Here is an 18,048-nt window from a genome sequence, read left to right as displayed (position 1 = left end):
GACGAAATTGGTAGAATTAGTTTACAAATTCTGACTGATTTGGTTTTCATCAGTTTGATATATATATCCCACAGCTAACGTTAGTATTACAAAGATCTTATAATAATTTATAAGATATAAATTATATATATAATAAATAATATTATAATAAATATTTATTATAATAAATAACTGATGTATGGATTATTTACTTTTATAATAACAAAACATGCATAATTTCGTCACACCACCGCCTACAGCTTTATTTTTATTGTTAATATCCCGGTTCTTGCCCTCTGCATACTTGAAAGCCTGTTAGTGGAACAGTGTACAATATCGTCTGGACGGGAGTGGTTGTTGAGAAACGTGGTCTCATGCTTCAATACCATTGGTTAGGTCGGTGGCATGCATTCTTTTGCAACACGGACAGGATATAAACTAATGTTTCTTTAAAATCCTGTTATTTAGTTCTGAAATGTTGACTAACGTGTTCGTTGCTCTTTGGAATGTAAGATCATGTTTTGCGTTACGAAACACGAAATCTGCTTCGCATTTGTGTTAAATCGTTTAGGTGACAGCTTAAAATTGTAGTGCTCACAATTATTTAGGAACTGTTAATGTTTTCAATTTCTCTTCTAAAAAAGGATTTCGAATAATCTTTCTTTGTGATTTGTTATATAACCTACCGCTTTGTCACATCTAGTTGATAAAATGGGGAGGCTCATAAATATTCTTCTTCAACGAAGTGGGGAATCTATACCATGGGGATTTCGTCTAGAAGGAGGAATCGACAAAAAACGCCCCCTGACGATATCGCAGGTAAAAACGTAACTACTGAATTATTATTTTATAAAATCATTTAATTATTTTTCATATCTTTTTATTATCTGACCATTGAATTGATTAATATATTTGTATCTAACACATAAAAGAATCACAGAGACCAATAATTTGATTTAATTAATCTCAAATGAAATTAAAAATTCATCGAAGAAAAAATTATAAATAGCGTAGATTTGATTCTCTATAGTTCTGCCGTCTGTTTTTTGTTTTTGTTTTTAACGACATTTACGTTTTTAAGATTAGGATAGTGTTGTATTAGAACTGTGTTTTTTGTAGATGAACTCAAAGCTACATAATAAGCTCTCTGTTTTGCGCCTACCACAGATATCGAAACCTAATTTTTAGTGTTATAAATCGGCAGGCATACTGCTGAACCACTTTGTTCGTTCATTTGTTTTAGTTCAATGTTACGCGTTGGGCTTATCTTCGTCGCGGAGAATCGAACTCCGAATTTTAATATTGTAAATACACAAACGTACCGCTAAAGTATTAGGGAATAAAACTCCAATAAACTAAGTACATATATAAATCCGGCCATGTTTTTAAGTAAGAAAAATAGCTAAAGCTGTCCGTACGATGAATATTTTTCCAAAATTTAATCGTAGAGTTGTCCAATAAAATAAATTTCGATACATTTTTTTAAATCTCTAGTTAGTATGTTCGCCATTAACAATATATTACCGAGCGATGTGGACTAAAGGAACATATTAGAGATCACAAAGTTCCGAAGTTAAAACTACTGAGCCCCGGCATGGCCAAGCGTGTTAAGGCGTGCGACTCGTAATCTGAGGGTCGCGGGTTCGCATCCCCGTCGCGCCAAACATGCTCGCCCTTTCAGCCGTGGAGGCGTTATAATGTGACGGTCAATCCCACTATTCGTTGGTAAAAGAGTAGCCCAAGAGTTGGCGGTGGGTGATGATGACTAGCTGCCTTCCCTCTAGTCTTGCACTACTAAATTAGGGACGGCTAGCACAGATAGCCCTTCGAGTAGCTTTGTGCGAAATTCCAAAACAAACAAACAAAGCAAAACTACTGATCAGAAGGGATAGTACCCTTCTATCTACCAGCACCCACCGCATATAGATGGTTTTTTCTAAACCGAATAACGAAATTAACTGTTACTTTTATAACGTTCTCACAAGTAGAAGAAGAGCGAGTTTAACTGTATACTACGGGTTCGAACCTTGATATTTCAGATCCTCAGATAGACGCCTTAGACGCGACCGACACTCGGCCTTAAGTACAATTTAACGAGATGAAGTCGAACCAGCATGGCCAGGTGGTTAGAGAGCTTGGCTCGTAATCTGAGGGTAGCGGGTTCGAATCCCTGTCGCAACAAATATGTTTGCCCTTTCCGTTGTGGGGGCTTTATAATGTGACGGTAAAAGAGTACCTCCTAAGTTGGCGGTGGATAGTGATGACTAGGTGCCTTCCCTCTAGCCTTACACTGCTAAATTAGGGACGGCTAGCGCAAATATCCCTCGTGCAGCTTTGCGCAAAATTCAAAAACACAAAAAGAGAACAAGCCTCGCAACGAACCCGCAAAACCTGTTTTACAGCACCTTAACCTCTAAAGTTCGTATAATTGTTCAGACAGCTTATAGTAACCAATAACAAGCTGTACATAAAAGTGTTTAAAATTACGGTTTAAACAACAGAAGCAGGAGAGATGTATATAAACCAAGAAGTGTAAATTTTTTATACAATTACATAACTTCCAGGTTATTCCCACCACCACACACATAATATGTCCAATGTCCCTCTGATTTCCAGCCGCAATTGGTAAGCTAAGAGGAATGTGGGTGGAAAGTATCTGTAGTTAACTAACTTGTTTTACAGAACAGAAATATGCATTTGCAAAGATGTAATATTTAGTTGGATAGCATTTAATTTTTTGTAATATAGTGACGTGCGAAAGAAAGTTCATTAAGAATAATCAGTGGTTCCATTAATTTTAGTCTGTAGGTTGTGGAATTAGCCCTTTATTTTACAGACTAGCAACGACAACCACTACAAGGAGGCTATTATTTATAACTGTTATCGTTTCTCTTTGTGCTTAGCAATCAGAGTCATAACAACAGGCTTGAGTAATCCGAGGGTCGCGGGTTCGAATCCCCGTCACACCAAACATGTTTGTCCCTTTAGCCTTGGGGGCGTTATAATGTGATGGTCAATCTTACTATTTGTTGGTAAGAGAGTAGCCCAAGAGTAGGCGCTGGGTGGTGATGACTAATTGCCTTCTGCAGATAGCCCTCGTGTAGTTTTGTGCGAAATTCAAAAGCAAACGAATAGGCTTGAAATAAATTTTCTTGACTAAGTAGTACATCTTAATAACAAAATTACTATGTGAAAAAGGCTTTGTCCTGTCGATTGCTGGTTAGAAATATTTCAAATGTATTGTCTAACCAGAAATCCTTTCAAAAATCTAATATTTAACACCATTTGTTAGGGAAATTGCGACTTGATCAAAGTGAAAACATTATGTATTTTGTGAACTCTCCTATTCTTTTCCAGTTGGTTATTGACAACTTTTAGGGTTTACAATACAAACAAAAAAACCAGGTTTTGATACGTGCGTTCGGCACATCACAGATATCCTATTATGTAGTTTTGTGCTTAAGAAATAATTTTATTTTTTCTTACATTCCAAATTTGTGTAATAGTAAAGCATGGAATTCGTAGACCTCTACAGACTTGTATTCAATTATGATGGCTTTATTCCCGATTTACGAAGATATTAATTTAGAGTTTTATTTCTGATGGAGCATGTATGATGAATATAGCAGTTTTTTTTAGTAGTTTCGTAAAATAATTTTAATAATATCAAACAAACATTATTGTAAAAAACTAAGCTGAGTAAAATTATAGATATAATTGTTATGGTTTCTTTGAATAAGCAATATCGTAGGCCTACGGTAATTTTATTGTCTTTAAATGTTTACACATTCTATTTTAATTTCTGTACGATAAATTCGAAAATGATATCCACTTCTCTCTATCATGTACAGAGTTTTCACCAAACATCATTATGTAGTTTTACATAAGTGAAGCATTTTAATTGAAATCGTGTCACATTTTGTTATGCTTAAAATGTTGACAACCACTGGCTATAGATTTCTCTTGACCAATCGCGACATGAGAGTCTTATCGATCGTTCTATAACCCACGAGAAACGCATATAATTATAAATTTCATTGTGGTAAATAAAATAGTAATTAGATCTAAGTAATGGTTTTTTTTTCTTCCCGGTTTGTAACAACAACCCTTTCCCGATAGAAGAAAAAAAATATTAGTTTCCAAGTCTATGTAGGTGATTTATGGAAAATTCATTATTAAAACCAAAACAACTTTTACGTAGTTTTTAAATTCGCAGTCCCGTGTACCTGATATACATATGTTGTTAAAGGTTATTTGAACAAACGAAAATGGATATAAATAATTCAATTAACAAGCAGAAGTCTGTTTACCATCCACAGAAATACAAATGAGAAACAAAACTACTTTATCGAACAGAGGCTCATGTCCGCAAGTTTAAATCCGATATGTAAAATTATGGCTTTGTTTAACTTAAAGGATCAAAGCTACAGAATTCTTTTTTTTTTTTTTTTCAGTACAGTTATCATTCAGAACATAAATCATTCTACGTTTAGAACTATAGAACAACCAGAATTATAGAAAATGTTGATTTAAGATAGATAAGGAACGTTGAGCAACGCTTGTTGTTTAGCTAAGTTTTAAATATTACTTTGTGAAATTAATTTCCGTCTGCGTGGAAAGTTACTTTATTACAATTTTATTCGCATATTCGCAGCTGACTAGGTCTTGGGGAATTACATCTATGTAAAAGCAAAAATACACTTCATTAGATTTTATTGTTCTAATTACAACTGGCTGGGTTATGAGATTAATTTATTTTTGCTAAGAGCGAAGCGGAGAAAGAAACCGAAATAATTCCAAATTATCACATACAAAATTTTCCTCTTGTGTTAGTACAATTTGTCATTATTATGAAATACGTATGTGTTTGTACACATTTAAAAAAAAAACTTATAGAACCTAGTACTCGATGGAAGAACCATGAATAAATTGTAGAAGACTGTCATTATAGGCCTATCACGGGCCTGGTGAAATTCACTCGACTCGTAATGTGTGGATCGTGTTTTCCAATCCTATAATCGAACATGTTCGCCCTTTCAGTTCTATAGACTTTGTTATGCGATGGCCAATCCAACTAGTTGTTGGTAAATGGTAGTCGAAGAGTTGACTAGCTGCTTTTTTTTCTTGGTTAGCGCAGATCGCCCTTGTGTTGGTTCAACAAACAGTCATCATTTTATTTGTGTGTGCGTGTGTATTTTCTTGTCTCTTTGTTATAAACAATCCATTATTTAAGCCTTTTTATATGCAGTATTTCTTCACAAAATAACTATTTGTTAATAAAGTATTGCTGCATGCTGGTCGTTATGACAACAAAGTCATTTTCAGTAATGTGATAAGTTTTTGTTATGAGATTCTCGTGTTTTTATTTAACAAAAGCGACCCCTGTGAAACGTTGTCAGACCTTCAATCCTTATATTATTACTGACACTTTTTTGTTTTCGAGCTACATTAGTGACAGCTTTTTATATAAGTTCTCTTATAAACTTTAATCTATAATACATACAAGCACCTTACCCTGTGCCGAAACTGTTTACATAAACGCATCATGTGACAGGGTAGGATCCCGGATTTCTCCTGTTTACCCTGTCTATTTGAGAAGGAACGAAATATGTTTCTGGTAACCTAAGTACAATTGTGACCTGTTGAACCTATCAAGTACGTTTACACGCTACCAAGTGCTTGTGTATATATATATAGAACAAATGGGATTTGTGTGCATTAGAATTAAGTATATTGTAACTGAGATCTGATTGCGATAGGGTTAGAAATGTACAAAACGAACTGTATTATTGTGTTGAACGTCTATAGTATTAGCTTTGTATTGATTATACATTTTATTTAAAGTTTTAAGAGTGAAGCTGTCAAGTAAGACTAAGCTGTTCATTAAACGGTGGGGTTAAAATCTATAAAACGAATTTTACGTGTATTATGGTTTTGAATGTCTATAGTATTATCTATAGTCTATAGTATATATTATCCTTGTATTTATATATTTTATTGAAAGTTTTAAAAACGAAGCAGTCAAGTTAGGCTTAGCGGCCCTTAGTGTGCCAGGTCAATGAGATTTGTTTGTGTGTGTATTTACTTTCCATATTACCGACAGAGAGCGAAGAAATCGAAAATATAAATTGAAGTTAACAACTCGGTAATCTCAAACAAATTTTCATTGTGAAACAGTAAGACAAAAACAAGTACATATTTGGCTTTCTGCACTGCAAGCTAATAATGTTTTTAACAAACTATGTTTTGACGTTGCTGTAGTTGGGATTACGGCGAACTTGTATGTCTCGAAGTAAAATCGCCACATTTGTATGGTTACGATTTGATACCAAGTATGGACATTTATTTTCAATATAGATTAAAAAAACGTATATACCTGTATAGGCTTGATGGTTATCCTCGTAGGAAAAGTTCTGATCACGTGACTAAAATATTATTGTGTTGGGAGGGGGGGAGAAAAAATGTGTGCTGTTATTTTTACAATTAACTCTCAAAATATATTTTTTCTATCTGATTTATAGGTTTTAGAAACAAACATTTGTTGCGCTACTATGCATTTTATCATTCTAGTAATTTCTTCTGTACCAGTGTGGTTAGCAACATGGTTACGTGAGCTGAAACAAATTCAATTCGATTTCAAGCTATGTATTTTTTTCATTTTGGTCCATGTCTAAAAGGTGTTTTTATATGTTGAAGGTTTACTATATATATTTCACGAGTCTACATTTAAAATGAGCTTGACACTCGTGAGAATTGGCTGTTCTTTGGGTGGGTTTTCCGTTGGTGTAGGTTTAAATAGGTCATTACAGGTGAGCGTTAGCTCATAAGTTTGTCATCTTAGACGTGAGAAAAAGTAACAAACACTGGTTAAGGTTTCTATGAGTTTCGCAACAAATCGACATTAAAAAAGAGTAAAATGTTAACCAAGATGTTTAAAGTTGTTTGCATTTGCTCGAGAATATATAGCGCACGGAAGATAGGCTTTGAACTACGTTGCCCCAATGGGGCAGCGGGGCAGCACCCTGTCTGCGGACTACAACACTAGAAACCAGGTTTTTATACCAGTGGTTGGCAGAGTACAGATAGCCCAATATGTACCTTTGTGGTTAATAGGAAACAAACCGAAAAAAGAAACTTTTAAAACGAATTAAGATAAAAAAAGTGTGTGTTTGTTTGTTTTTTTAATTTTCGCACTAAGCTACACGAGAGCTATCTATGCTAGCCGTTCTTAATTTTGCAGTGTAAGACTACAGGGAAGGTAGATAGTCATCACCACCCACCGCCAACTCTTGGAATACTCTCTTACCAACAAATAGTAAGATTGACCATAACTTTATAACGCCCCCACGACTGAATGGGCGAGCATGTTTGATGTGATGGGGATTCGAACCATCGCTCCTCAGATTACGAGTAGAGTGTCTTAGCCACCTGGTCGTGCGGGGCTAAGAAAAAAGCGAAAGAACAGATGGGTAGATTCATAACAATCCGAAAGAAAAAAAAAACAAATAACTATGCCATTTGTAACTTTTCTTTACTGATTGCACAATTTAATAATTACTAGTTTGTTACCTGTTCCCACGTTTCAACACTGACCTTGCTTTGAACACGAGGACTTGTTTTCATCTGGACAAATACGAATAGAAGATTCGTCTTTGCTTTATAAATTCCATTTTACGACCGATTGAATTGGCGCATCTCGGTCACGCTCTTACAGTTCTACTTAACCGGAGTTTCAAATTTGAGGACAAAGATTGTTATTGCTTCATTAAACCAAGTGACTGGGAGGACCATTCAGTCACATGACATTTTAGTGAGTGTAGACACAAACAAACAAACATTTTTTACATAAGTCAAAGGCCCGGCATGGCCAGGTGAGTTAAGGCGTTCGACTCGTAATTTGAGGATCGCGAGTTCGAATCCTCGTCGTACCAAACATACTCACCCTTTCAACCATGAGGGCGTTATAATGTGACGGTCAATCTTACTATTCGTTAGTAAAAGAGTAGCCCAAGAGTTGGCGGTGGGTGGTGATGACTAGCCGCCTTCCCTCTAGTCTTACACTGCTAAATTAGGGACGGCTAACGTGAAATTCAAACTAAACCTTTTTGTTTGTGTAATAAGTCGTATTATCCCAAGGCCCGGTATGGCCAAGCGCGTTAAGGCGTGCCACTCGTAATCCGAGGGTCGCGGGTTCGCATCCCTGTCGCGCCAAACATGCTCGCCCTTTCAGCCGTGGGTTGCGTTATAATGTGCGGTCAATCCCACTATTCGTTGGTAAAAGAGTAGCCCAAGAGTTGGTGGTGGGTGGTGAGGACTAGCTGCCTTCCCTCTAGTTTTACACTGCAAAATTAGGGACGGCTAGCACAGATAGCCCTCGAGTAGCTTTGTGCGAAATTCAAAAACAAACAAAAAAACGTATTATCCCGTTCTCACGAGTGGAAACATCCAGAACATTATCAACTAAACATCTCTGTTGCTACGTTTCAACAGTCTTCTTCAGTGAATAATATTGTTGTGTGTGTGTGTGTTTACCCAACCACGGGTATCGAAACGCAGTTTTTAGAGTTATAAGATTTACCTCTGAGCCAGTAGGGAGCGGGAGTGGCTAATATCGTTTATTAAATGAGACGCACTTTCTGTCGTTTTGTGAAAAGAAAAGTCGAATTTATTTCATGCTTGCAAATAGAAGTGGGGTATAACCGCTTAAACACATCACAGTAGCTCTCTACTACCCCCGGTGTCCCAGCAATTAGTAAGCTTGGAAAGCTATTACGCTAAAATTCAGAGTTGAGTCCCTCCGGTGAGCGCAGCACAGATAGTGTATTGCTCAGCTGCATGCTTATCTCAAAATGAAGACCATAACAATGAAAAGCATTGTCTTGGCTGAAGGTTAGAGCCTCTATATAGCGTGGGTTACTTTCAGTCTGTTTCTATGTTCTATTAAGAACATAGTTAAACTCTTAATAAAATGATTATTAAGCAGTACCATACTAAACATGAGAAATATTGGACTGTAACTCGTATGTAGCTAGACAGTCCTTCTGGTTTCTTCTCCCATTCAGTGTTGTTACACGGTAGTCAGTTCTACATCTTCATCAGGAAAAATAAATAAGGGTGTTGCTCTGAAAAATAAACTTGATTGGAAGATCTGTTCCACATTTTAACAGCTTTTTGCACGGATATTTTAAGCTCACCCGAATTCCCCCACAATTCTTAAAAGTCCTTCACAATGAAACGTTAAGTTCCATTGAAGTGGTATTATTTATCAATGAATTTCCTGTGGACTTTGTCACTCGGTCAACACAGTATTAACTGTGGAAAGTTGCCACTCCCAAGTTAGTCGTCCAACTACTGCAAAAATGGCAGAGTTTTAATACTTCCTAGCTTGGGAAATTCCTACTTCAAACCATCAAAAGTATTCGAACACCCACTCCCACTTTTTTTTTTTGAGAATTTCATCTTCACACCAAAGGGTGGGAGCGTAGTCTAGTGGTTAACGTGTCATACTGTACATCCGTTCACGTATCGCCTCACTGCCGATTAGTCGTTCTCCTCGCTTTGGGGCCGTGATGGCGTTATAAGAGTAACAATCAAATATTACTATTCAATTATATCAGTCCAGGTGTTGTTTTTGTTGTTTTTTCTGTTGGTCAGCTTCTTTCCCTATAGTCTATCGATTTAATTCTAGACGCGGCTAGCGTTGATAACGTTTATGTAGATTTGTGTGAATATCCGCACCAAGCAAACAGCCATGAAGCCTGGACAGACAGTCAGACAAGACAAACAATCAAGCTTAAAGACGAGATTGCATAGTGTAAAGTGCGCTGATTGTGTATAGTTGTTTTTTCTCAGTGTGTTGGAGCTTAGCGATATGACCACTGCATGTCTGTAATTTTTGGTTGTTTGTTTTGAGTCTCGAGACCACTCACGACCATTACAATATCTTAGATGTTGACATAACATTGATTATTGTTGGACAGGTTTACTGGGTGGTGCCTATCTCCTCTCCAGGTGCCCGTGTCCCTCTAATTCAGTAGTCAACACCACCCACCTGCCATTCTAAGACTTTTCTGTTACCAATAAATAGTGGGATTGACCATTACGTTATAACGTCTTAAAGGATGAGCATGTTCAGCGGCAGAAGCTCGAACCCACGACCGCCAGTTTGCTGCGAATCTAATTCTCTGAATCACCAGGCTAGATGGTTGAAAACCAGAATGACTGACAAACTAGGCCTAGCTCGCTGATTAGCGTGACGTTTCTTCCACACTTAAAACGTATGCCTATTGGTCATAACGTTTCAATTACAACATGCCAGTTCGGGAGCACAAACATCTTTCTATAAACAACATTTGTGTTAATTAAAAACGAATGCGAATTGTACAGTAATGATTCTTTAGTGTCGGTAGAGCTATCCTGTGGTTACCTGTAACATGTTTTCTCGCGTTTTCCGGATATTTTTTACAACAATTATTTGGTAAGGAGCAAGCTTTTCCCAGTAAATCTGGACAGGCTGAGTAGTTAGCGCGTGCCAGGCTATGGATCCGAAGGTCCATGGTTCGCAAAATTATCACAATCCGCGCGTTGGGGCGATAAATGCGTAATATTTGTTTGTTTTTTGGAATTTCGCGTATAGCTACACGAGGGCTCTTTACGCTAGCCATTACTAATTTACACTGTTGGCCAAAATCTTAAGGCCAATGAACATAAAGAAAAAATATTCATTTTGCGTTGTTAGACTCAACCACTTATTTGAGTAGAGCTTCGAAAGATGAGAATAAGAAAAGGGAAAATAAAAACATTTTTTAGCATTTAATAGGAAAAATGTGAAAACTATGAAATTAGCCTAAATACTAGCTGGTCAAAAGTTTAAAACCATACTTAAACGAAGCGTTAATCGGTAAACACGTAACGAAATTTAGTCATTTGTGTACAAGCATTAGCGTTATCAACATCTCCCACTGACATCTCTTGTGTTACATTGGGTAAAAATATGGCAAAGGCGAAAAAGTTGACACAGTTTGAACTGGCAGAATTGTCGAGCTGCAAAAGCAAGGTCTCTCTCAACGTGCCATCGCTGGTGAGATTGGGCGTAGTAAAACTGCTGTTGCAAATTTTTTAAAAGACCTTGGGAGAATTTCAAGTGGTCGACCCAAGAAAATTTCGCCGGCGTTGAGCAGGAGGATTCAACGGGTTGTCCTGCGAGACACCAGTCGATCATCGAACCAGAGTAAGGTCCTTACGGACGCAGAATGCAACTAAAGAACAATAAGATGGCATCTACGAGAGAAAGGCTTTAAAAACCGCAAACGTCTTCAAAGGTCAAGCCTCCTTCCACACCACGAAACATTTCGGTTAAACTTTGCTGAGAAGACCAAATATTGGACGTAGAAAAGTGGACGAATGTTTTGATCTCTGATGAGAAAAAAATTTAACCTGGATGGTCCATATGGCTTCCAACGTTACTGGCACGATAAGGATATCCCACTGGAGCCATTTTCAACACGACACAGTGAGGAGGTTCCTTCATGATCTGGGGTGCTTTCTCCTTCCATGGAACAATGGAACTTTACATTATAAAGGAGCGTCAAACAGCAGCTGGCTACATTGGCATGTTGGAGAGAGCATCGTTATTGACTGAAGGCCCTCGCTTGTGTGGAAATGACTGGATCTTTTAGCAGGACAATGCTGCAATCCATAATGCCCGCAGGACAAAGGGCTTTTTTCATGGCGAATAACGTGATTCTTTTGGACCATGCAGTGTGTTCGCTCAAACCTAACCCCATTGAAAATGTTTGAGGGTGGATGGCAAGGGAAGTCTATAGAAATGGACGTCAATTTAAAATAGTGCATGATCTTCGTGAAACCATCTTCACCACTTGGAATAACATTCCAGCCAGCCTTCTGCAAACGCTTATATCGACCATGCCAAAGCGAATGTTTGAAGTTATTCGCGATGACGGCCGTGCAACTCTCTACTGAGACCTCTTGTTAGGCATACCCTGTTTAGGACTTCTTTTTTGGTATGGTCTTAAACTTTTGACCAGTTGGTATTTAGGCTAATTTCATGGTGTTCACATTTTTCCTATTAAATGCTAAAAATGTTTTCATTTTCATTTTCCCTTTTCTTATTTTCATCTTTCGAAGCTCTACTCAAATAAGTGGTTGAGTCTAACTACGCAAAATGCATATTTTTTTTCTTTATGTTCATTGGCCTGCCTTAAGATTTTGGCCAGAAGTGTAAGACTAGAGGGAAGGCAGCTAGTCATCACCATTTATCGAGAACTATTGGGCTATCCTTTACCAACGAACAGTGGAATTGATCATAACATTATAACGCCCCCACGGCTTAAAGGGCGAGCATGTTTGATGTGACGGGGATTCGAACCCTCGAACCTCAGATTACGACCAAATGTATAATAAATGTACGTTCAAGTTCCAGTATTCGATTATAATAATCTAAGAATTAGTGGTAGGAGTTCTTCTGACTTTTCAGTTCAAAATTAAAAAATGGCTATTGCTAATAGCCCTCGAGTGGCTCTGAGTGAAAGGTTTGTGCGAACGTCTGAAACAATCAGTCAGTCAGTCTACTGGACTTGTTATTTTATACTGACTGCCATGTATTGTGTTGGTGAGGCTCAATATTTCTATATGTTATGTTGAAAATATTTAAGCGTAACAGTTATGGATATCATTTGACGAAATACAGCTGGAACAGAGAAAAGTCCGAAGAACTATTTCGTCAATAATATGACTTGGTATGACCAGGTGGTTAGGGCGCTCGTCTCACAAGCAATGAGTCGCGGTTTCGAATCCCCGTCTTACCAAATATGCTCGCTGTGGGGGCGTTATATCGTAAAGGTCAATCCCACTGTTTTTCATAAAAGAGTAGTCCAAGAATTGGTAGAAGGTGGTGACGACTAACTGCCTTCCCTCTAGTATCGCAGCAAGCGCAGATAACCCTCGTTTAGTTTTGCGCGAAATTCTTAAAACAACAGACAAAATTTCAATAACATACCATCACAGGACTTGAACTGCCAAACATATATCCACAAAAACATATAATGACAAATATATTTGGCATGAATTTACTTTTAAAAACTTCCAAGTATGGATTTCTGTACAATTTTACGCAGGATGTCATGACAAAGGACCTTACTTTGAGATTAACAAAGTATAGAAAGGACCTTACTTTGAGATTAACAAAGTATAGATACGCCTTGAATGAATAACGAAGAAAACTTCATAATAAATTTGAGAAAGTAACAACAGTGAATTTCTTACTAAATAAATACTGTCTGCAATCGTATGTTATTTATGTGATAACTGTCCAAAATTCTACATCAGAGAAACCGGAAAGAAATAGGTAACAAGATATGCTGAAGATAGTATTAAACATACGAAAGAAAAAACTGTTTATAAGTATTGTAATTTTTAAAAACAACAGCCGTAGTATATTTATATCAAACAGTGATTTTAAACAAAGAACTAAAGATCAACAAAGCCATTATAATTGAACACAGCCTTTCTTCTGAACTATCGTCCTGAGTGTGTTAAGATGCATTTGCTAAGCAATCTCCATTCATGTGACTTTGTTTCATACTGTGTACGTTTATTCCTGTGTCTTAGTAAACCATTCATTCAAGAGGTCTTGTAGAAAGTTAATTTACGCCGTGAAAATGTTTATCTGATATATACACAATATATATTTATGTGCACAATTTCATAAATTACGACAGAATTTTTCTAAACAGGTTATTCCTGGTACTATTGGTAACCAACACTTGAAACCTGGGGATATCCTCCTGAGGATCGGCGATCGAAGCGCCACGAACCTGACTGTAGTTGAAGCGGAAGAAATTATTTCTCAAAGTCAGAATCGTATTGAGCTTTTGATTCAAAAGTAACGAATTTTTACAATATTTGATTGATTTAAGTAAGAAATAAGCCATTTGTAGTAACTTATATGACAACAAAACTACGCTAATTTAATCCGTCAATTGTAAACTGTCGAAAGTGATTCACATCGAATAAATAGTGTTGTTTTTTTTCGATTTGATATTTCAGGCCATTGGCTTTATAACTTCTAATTTTAACAGAATGTAATGTGTACTGATTTATTTGGGTATTTTCTGTCTTGGTAATATATTCCCGGTTTCTTATTTTGTCGAGTATGTTTCGCCATCTTGTGGTTTCCACAGAAGTTACTTGCTAATATATAGTTACAAGGTTTGTATTCGTCTTTGGTTATTAGTAATTACTATATATAATTCCGTAGGCTCTCCAAAAGTGTTTTATTTCAAAAGTAAATAAAACCACAATTAAGAGTAACATTTATTTTATTTCTTGCTTTTCAAATTCATATTCAGTGCTGTGTTGTAGCATACAGAAATCTATAACTAGTGGTTGTCAGTATTTTAACCATAATAAAATGTTATCCGAGTTCAATGAAAATGATTCACTTGTGTACTAATTGATTTTATAAAAGCACATATGGCGTTTTCATGTGGCCTGTTAAATGTTTATATACTATCGGTGTGTTTCTAGTAGGTGATAAAACGATCGAAAAAAATCTGTACGTGATGGAGAAAGATGGATATCGTTTTCGGATTCGGCGTACAGGAATTACTGTAGAACATGTAAAACATTTGAAGACAACTATCGTAGGCCTATGTTATCTCTGTAAACTTCATGGTGTTGATTACAATCATGTTAAACTGGTGGACAACATAAACACAATAACAAATTAGAACAAAGATGCTATTGTTAAATGGCCTGACATGGCTTACTAATTAGGGCTTTTGACATGCAATCTGAGGGATGTAGGTTTGAGTTCGCGTTGACGAATATACTCGCCCTTTCAGTTGTTGGGATGTTATATGTCACTACCTATCCTATTATTTGTTGGTGGGGAAAAAAATCCTTAGAGCAGGCGTGGATGTTGTTGATATTAGAAACGGCTACGCAGATAGCCCTCAAGTCACTTTGCACAAAATTCAAACCAAGCTGCTGTTAAAACAGTAAATAGACTAGAAATTCACTCGATAGGGCGTACACATCCGCCACGTAGCGTTGACCGTATTCGGCCCCAAAAAACACTGAAGTGTGTCCGTATGTCCGTTGTTATCAAAGAACTCGAACCGTTTTTGGCAGAAGGAGAAATAATATTCTACATATATCCGCAACGATTCATCAAAACTCGAAGATTTTTGACCGAGATATAGAACAAAAATAGTATGAAAAATCAGTCGCTTATTTAGAGATATGATTTTTTTTTTTAATTTCCGTGGCCTTGACCCTCCAAAAACTAATCACTTCTCAGCTGGGTCAGTTCAAATGTATAGCAACTTTCGCCCAAATCTATTAGCCGTTTCGAGACACCTTGCTGACAAATACACAAACAAAACAAAAAAATACAAGCACGTATATAGGGGTGCAAACCCACTCTCGGTGGCGGAGATAATAAAGTTTACGTAAGCAGGTTAAAAACTGAAAGAGTTATTTACATCTTAATTATACGTAGACCTGAAACTCGAGCGCTTTCGGTTAGTTTACTATTCTTTTTTTATACCCCTGGGTCTTTTTTTTTTGTAAATTTATTGCATTTTTGTGTGTGTTTGTTTTTTTAATTTCAAGCAAGGCTACATGAGGGCTATCTGCGCTAGCCGTCCCCAACTTAGCAGTTTAAGACTCTAGAAGGAAGGCAGTTCGTCATCATCATCATCCGCCAACACTTGAGCTACCCTTTTACCAACGAATAGCGTGATTAACCGTTACTTATAACGCCCCCTCTCGGCTGAAAGAGCAAGCATGTTTGACGTGACAGGGATTCGAACCCGCGACCCTCAAATGACTAGTTGAGTGCGTTAACCACCTGGCCGTGGCGGGCCTTTTTGTGTGTGGGATCCCATGTTCTAATACTTTCTCTCAGAATAGATTTAATGAATCTTTAATTTCTAACTAATCTGGCGTCCAATGTATTCTATCCTCATAAAATCGAAATTATTAAAACATCAAAGAAAAGGGCATTAACATATTCAGTGATTATTTTAAACAAAAAAAAAGTCAAAATCGAAATAAAACTAAGTAACATAATACCCCTATCACAATACCATGTACATTTGTAAAGTGAAACAATAAAACTGTCATTTATACGGTATTGTTACACGGGCAGGAATTTTTACAGGAAGGAGTAAAGATTTCCGCGATAGGGGTAGTTACATTGTGAAGTGAATAAAAAATTGATATGCATATGCTGAACTAGTAAAGAAGGAATTGAGTTTGTCATTTTTCCATGGCAAGTGCCCCTCCTCCTGCGGACGCTCATGATTGTACATATTGTTTGGAATGTTCTGGTAATCAGCATCACAAATCTTACTAGTTTCGTAAAATAAATATATACACATGGTGTGTTTTAACAGTGAGGAGGGACTAATAAATAGGTTTAATGCTTTCATATAATAAAATGATAAGAAAGCAAGAGGAAAAGTGACAGGTAGGTTGGTTTAAAAAAAAAGACTGACAGTTTTGGTGAGAAACTTTGGTTGTTTATTACATGTTCTAGAGACAGGTGTTCTGTCCTATCGGCAAGTTTTTAAAACGCTTTTGTTCTTTTACTACCTTTTAATTTTAAGTTAACGTTTTCTTGATGTTTTCCATCTGGCAGTGATCTCCTGTTTGTATGTTTTTAACTGGTGTTTAGTACCATTTGAGAGTGTAATGCCCAAAGCTGACGTATTTCAAAAGAAAACCTTTCAACCGTCTTACTCAAGCTCATAACAACAATCCTCTGAGAACTGATGCAGGAAATGAATTATATTCTATACGTTCCATTTTACATTTGTTAGATAACAAAGGACTCCTACTGATCCAGGATCGCAACTTCTGGACGTCAAGTGGGAGGGAGGGTTAGGCTGAGTGTGAAGAACGTGGCTGCTCATAAGAGCCACGTGTAAATATAGCATCAAGACGTCTCGAATTGAAAACCAGGCAACTTTCTTTTCTTTGTTTGGCATTAGTTCTAGATGATGCGCATACGCAACTGAACGGCCCTCTTCTGTCGATATTTAACTCCTACGTGCGATTTGGTAACCACAACATCTGAGATTTAAGCGAGTAAAATATCTGATGTAATCTAGCTATGAGACGTTGCTGCTAACGTTAAGTAAGGTAGATCTCATTGATATAGGTTCCACTGAAGGTCAGTGTACTGACGCAATATGGACCGAGGTTTTGAAATACGGTGAGTGTGAAAGTATAGATTTGGCTCAGATTTAATCTTTCTGCTTTGTTTAGTCTGTGTAGTAATTAAACAAGACATTTCTTGTATTTCTATGTATTGTCCTTTTGTCAGTTGATTTTGTTTAATATCAAATTTTAATAACTCCTTAAACCCTAAAAAAGAAGTGAAAGAAATCCATAAATGCTACTTGCGAGCGAAATGATTTCAAATAAGATTCGTTTGTTTATTATTAAACATAAATCTATACAACGGGCTATCTGTACTTTTCCCACTACGGGTATCTAAACCTAACTTTTGGCGTTGTGAGCCCTTAAGACTTGGGACTAAGACATTGGGGGCTTCAAGGAAGAGGAAATATATTGTTTTGTTTCTCCTGTTGGTTAGTGGTAAGTTTACGAAAGTACAGTACTAAAATCCGGAGTTTGATTGCTTACAGTATCGAGTAGCGTTATAGTAAATATACAGCAAAAACAATAATACTGTTCAATGATATTGTAAAAACAATAAAATATATCTTCTTTTTTTTTTCGTTCTTAATTGTCAAACTGTTTTCACCAAGTACTTTTTGTGCTTTGGTATTGAGAGGAGATTTGACAATCTTTATTAATAAATGAAAACCTAACTTATTAGTGATATAGAAACAATTAAACTGTAAAAACTTGTCTTGAAATTTCCACTGATTTAACAGAACAATATGGAAGAGTATTCTTCAAGCTGGGACTATAATCATGTAACTCGTAATTGATTTGTGTGAGCAAACTCTGGATTTTGGTGTTGCTAAATTCATTAAGCCTAACGTGAATTTCGGCACTAACTAAGTTTTGATC

General features: G+C 36.7%; 1 protein-coding gene across 8 annotated transcripts in view; it reads left to right on the top strand.

The window, feature by feature from the left end:
* The first annotated feature begins 307 nt into the window (after window positions 1–307).
* Window positions 308–18,048, top strand: part of LOC143233599 (uncharacterized) — a 41,568-nt gene continuing 23,827 nt past the window's right edge. For 2 of the 8 annotated variants that reach the window (XR_013018243.1, XM_076469979.1), the window contains exons 1-2: window positions 308–798; window positions 13,734–13,882. Coding sequence is in view for 3 of the 8 variants with exons in the window: in XM_076469979.1 (XP_076326094.1) it covers window positions 691–798; window positions 13,734–13,882 (257 nt within the window). In the remaining 5 variants the exon portion in view is untranslated. Of the gene's footprint in view, window positions 799–13,718; window positions 13,883–16,922; window positions 17,222–18,048 lie in introns of those variants that run through there. The other 6 variants (XR_013018244.1, XR_013018242.1, XM_076469978.1 and 3 more) reach the window with 6 other exon arrangements.

This window comes from Tachypleus tridentatus, chromosome 12 (genome assembly GCF_004210375.1).
Source record: "Tachypleus tridentatus isolate NWPU-2018 chromosome 12, ASM421037v1, whole genome shotgun sequence".
Lineage (NCBI taxonomy): Eukaryota > Metazoa > Arthropoda > Merostomata > Xiphosura > Limulidae > Tachypleus > Tachypleus tridentatus.
The sequence above is the reverse complement of the archived record's forward strand: the minus strand, read 5'-3'. Positions and strand labels throughout refer to the sequence as shown.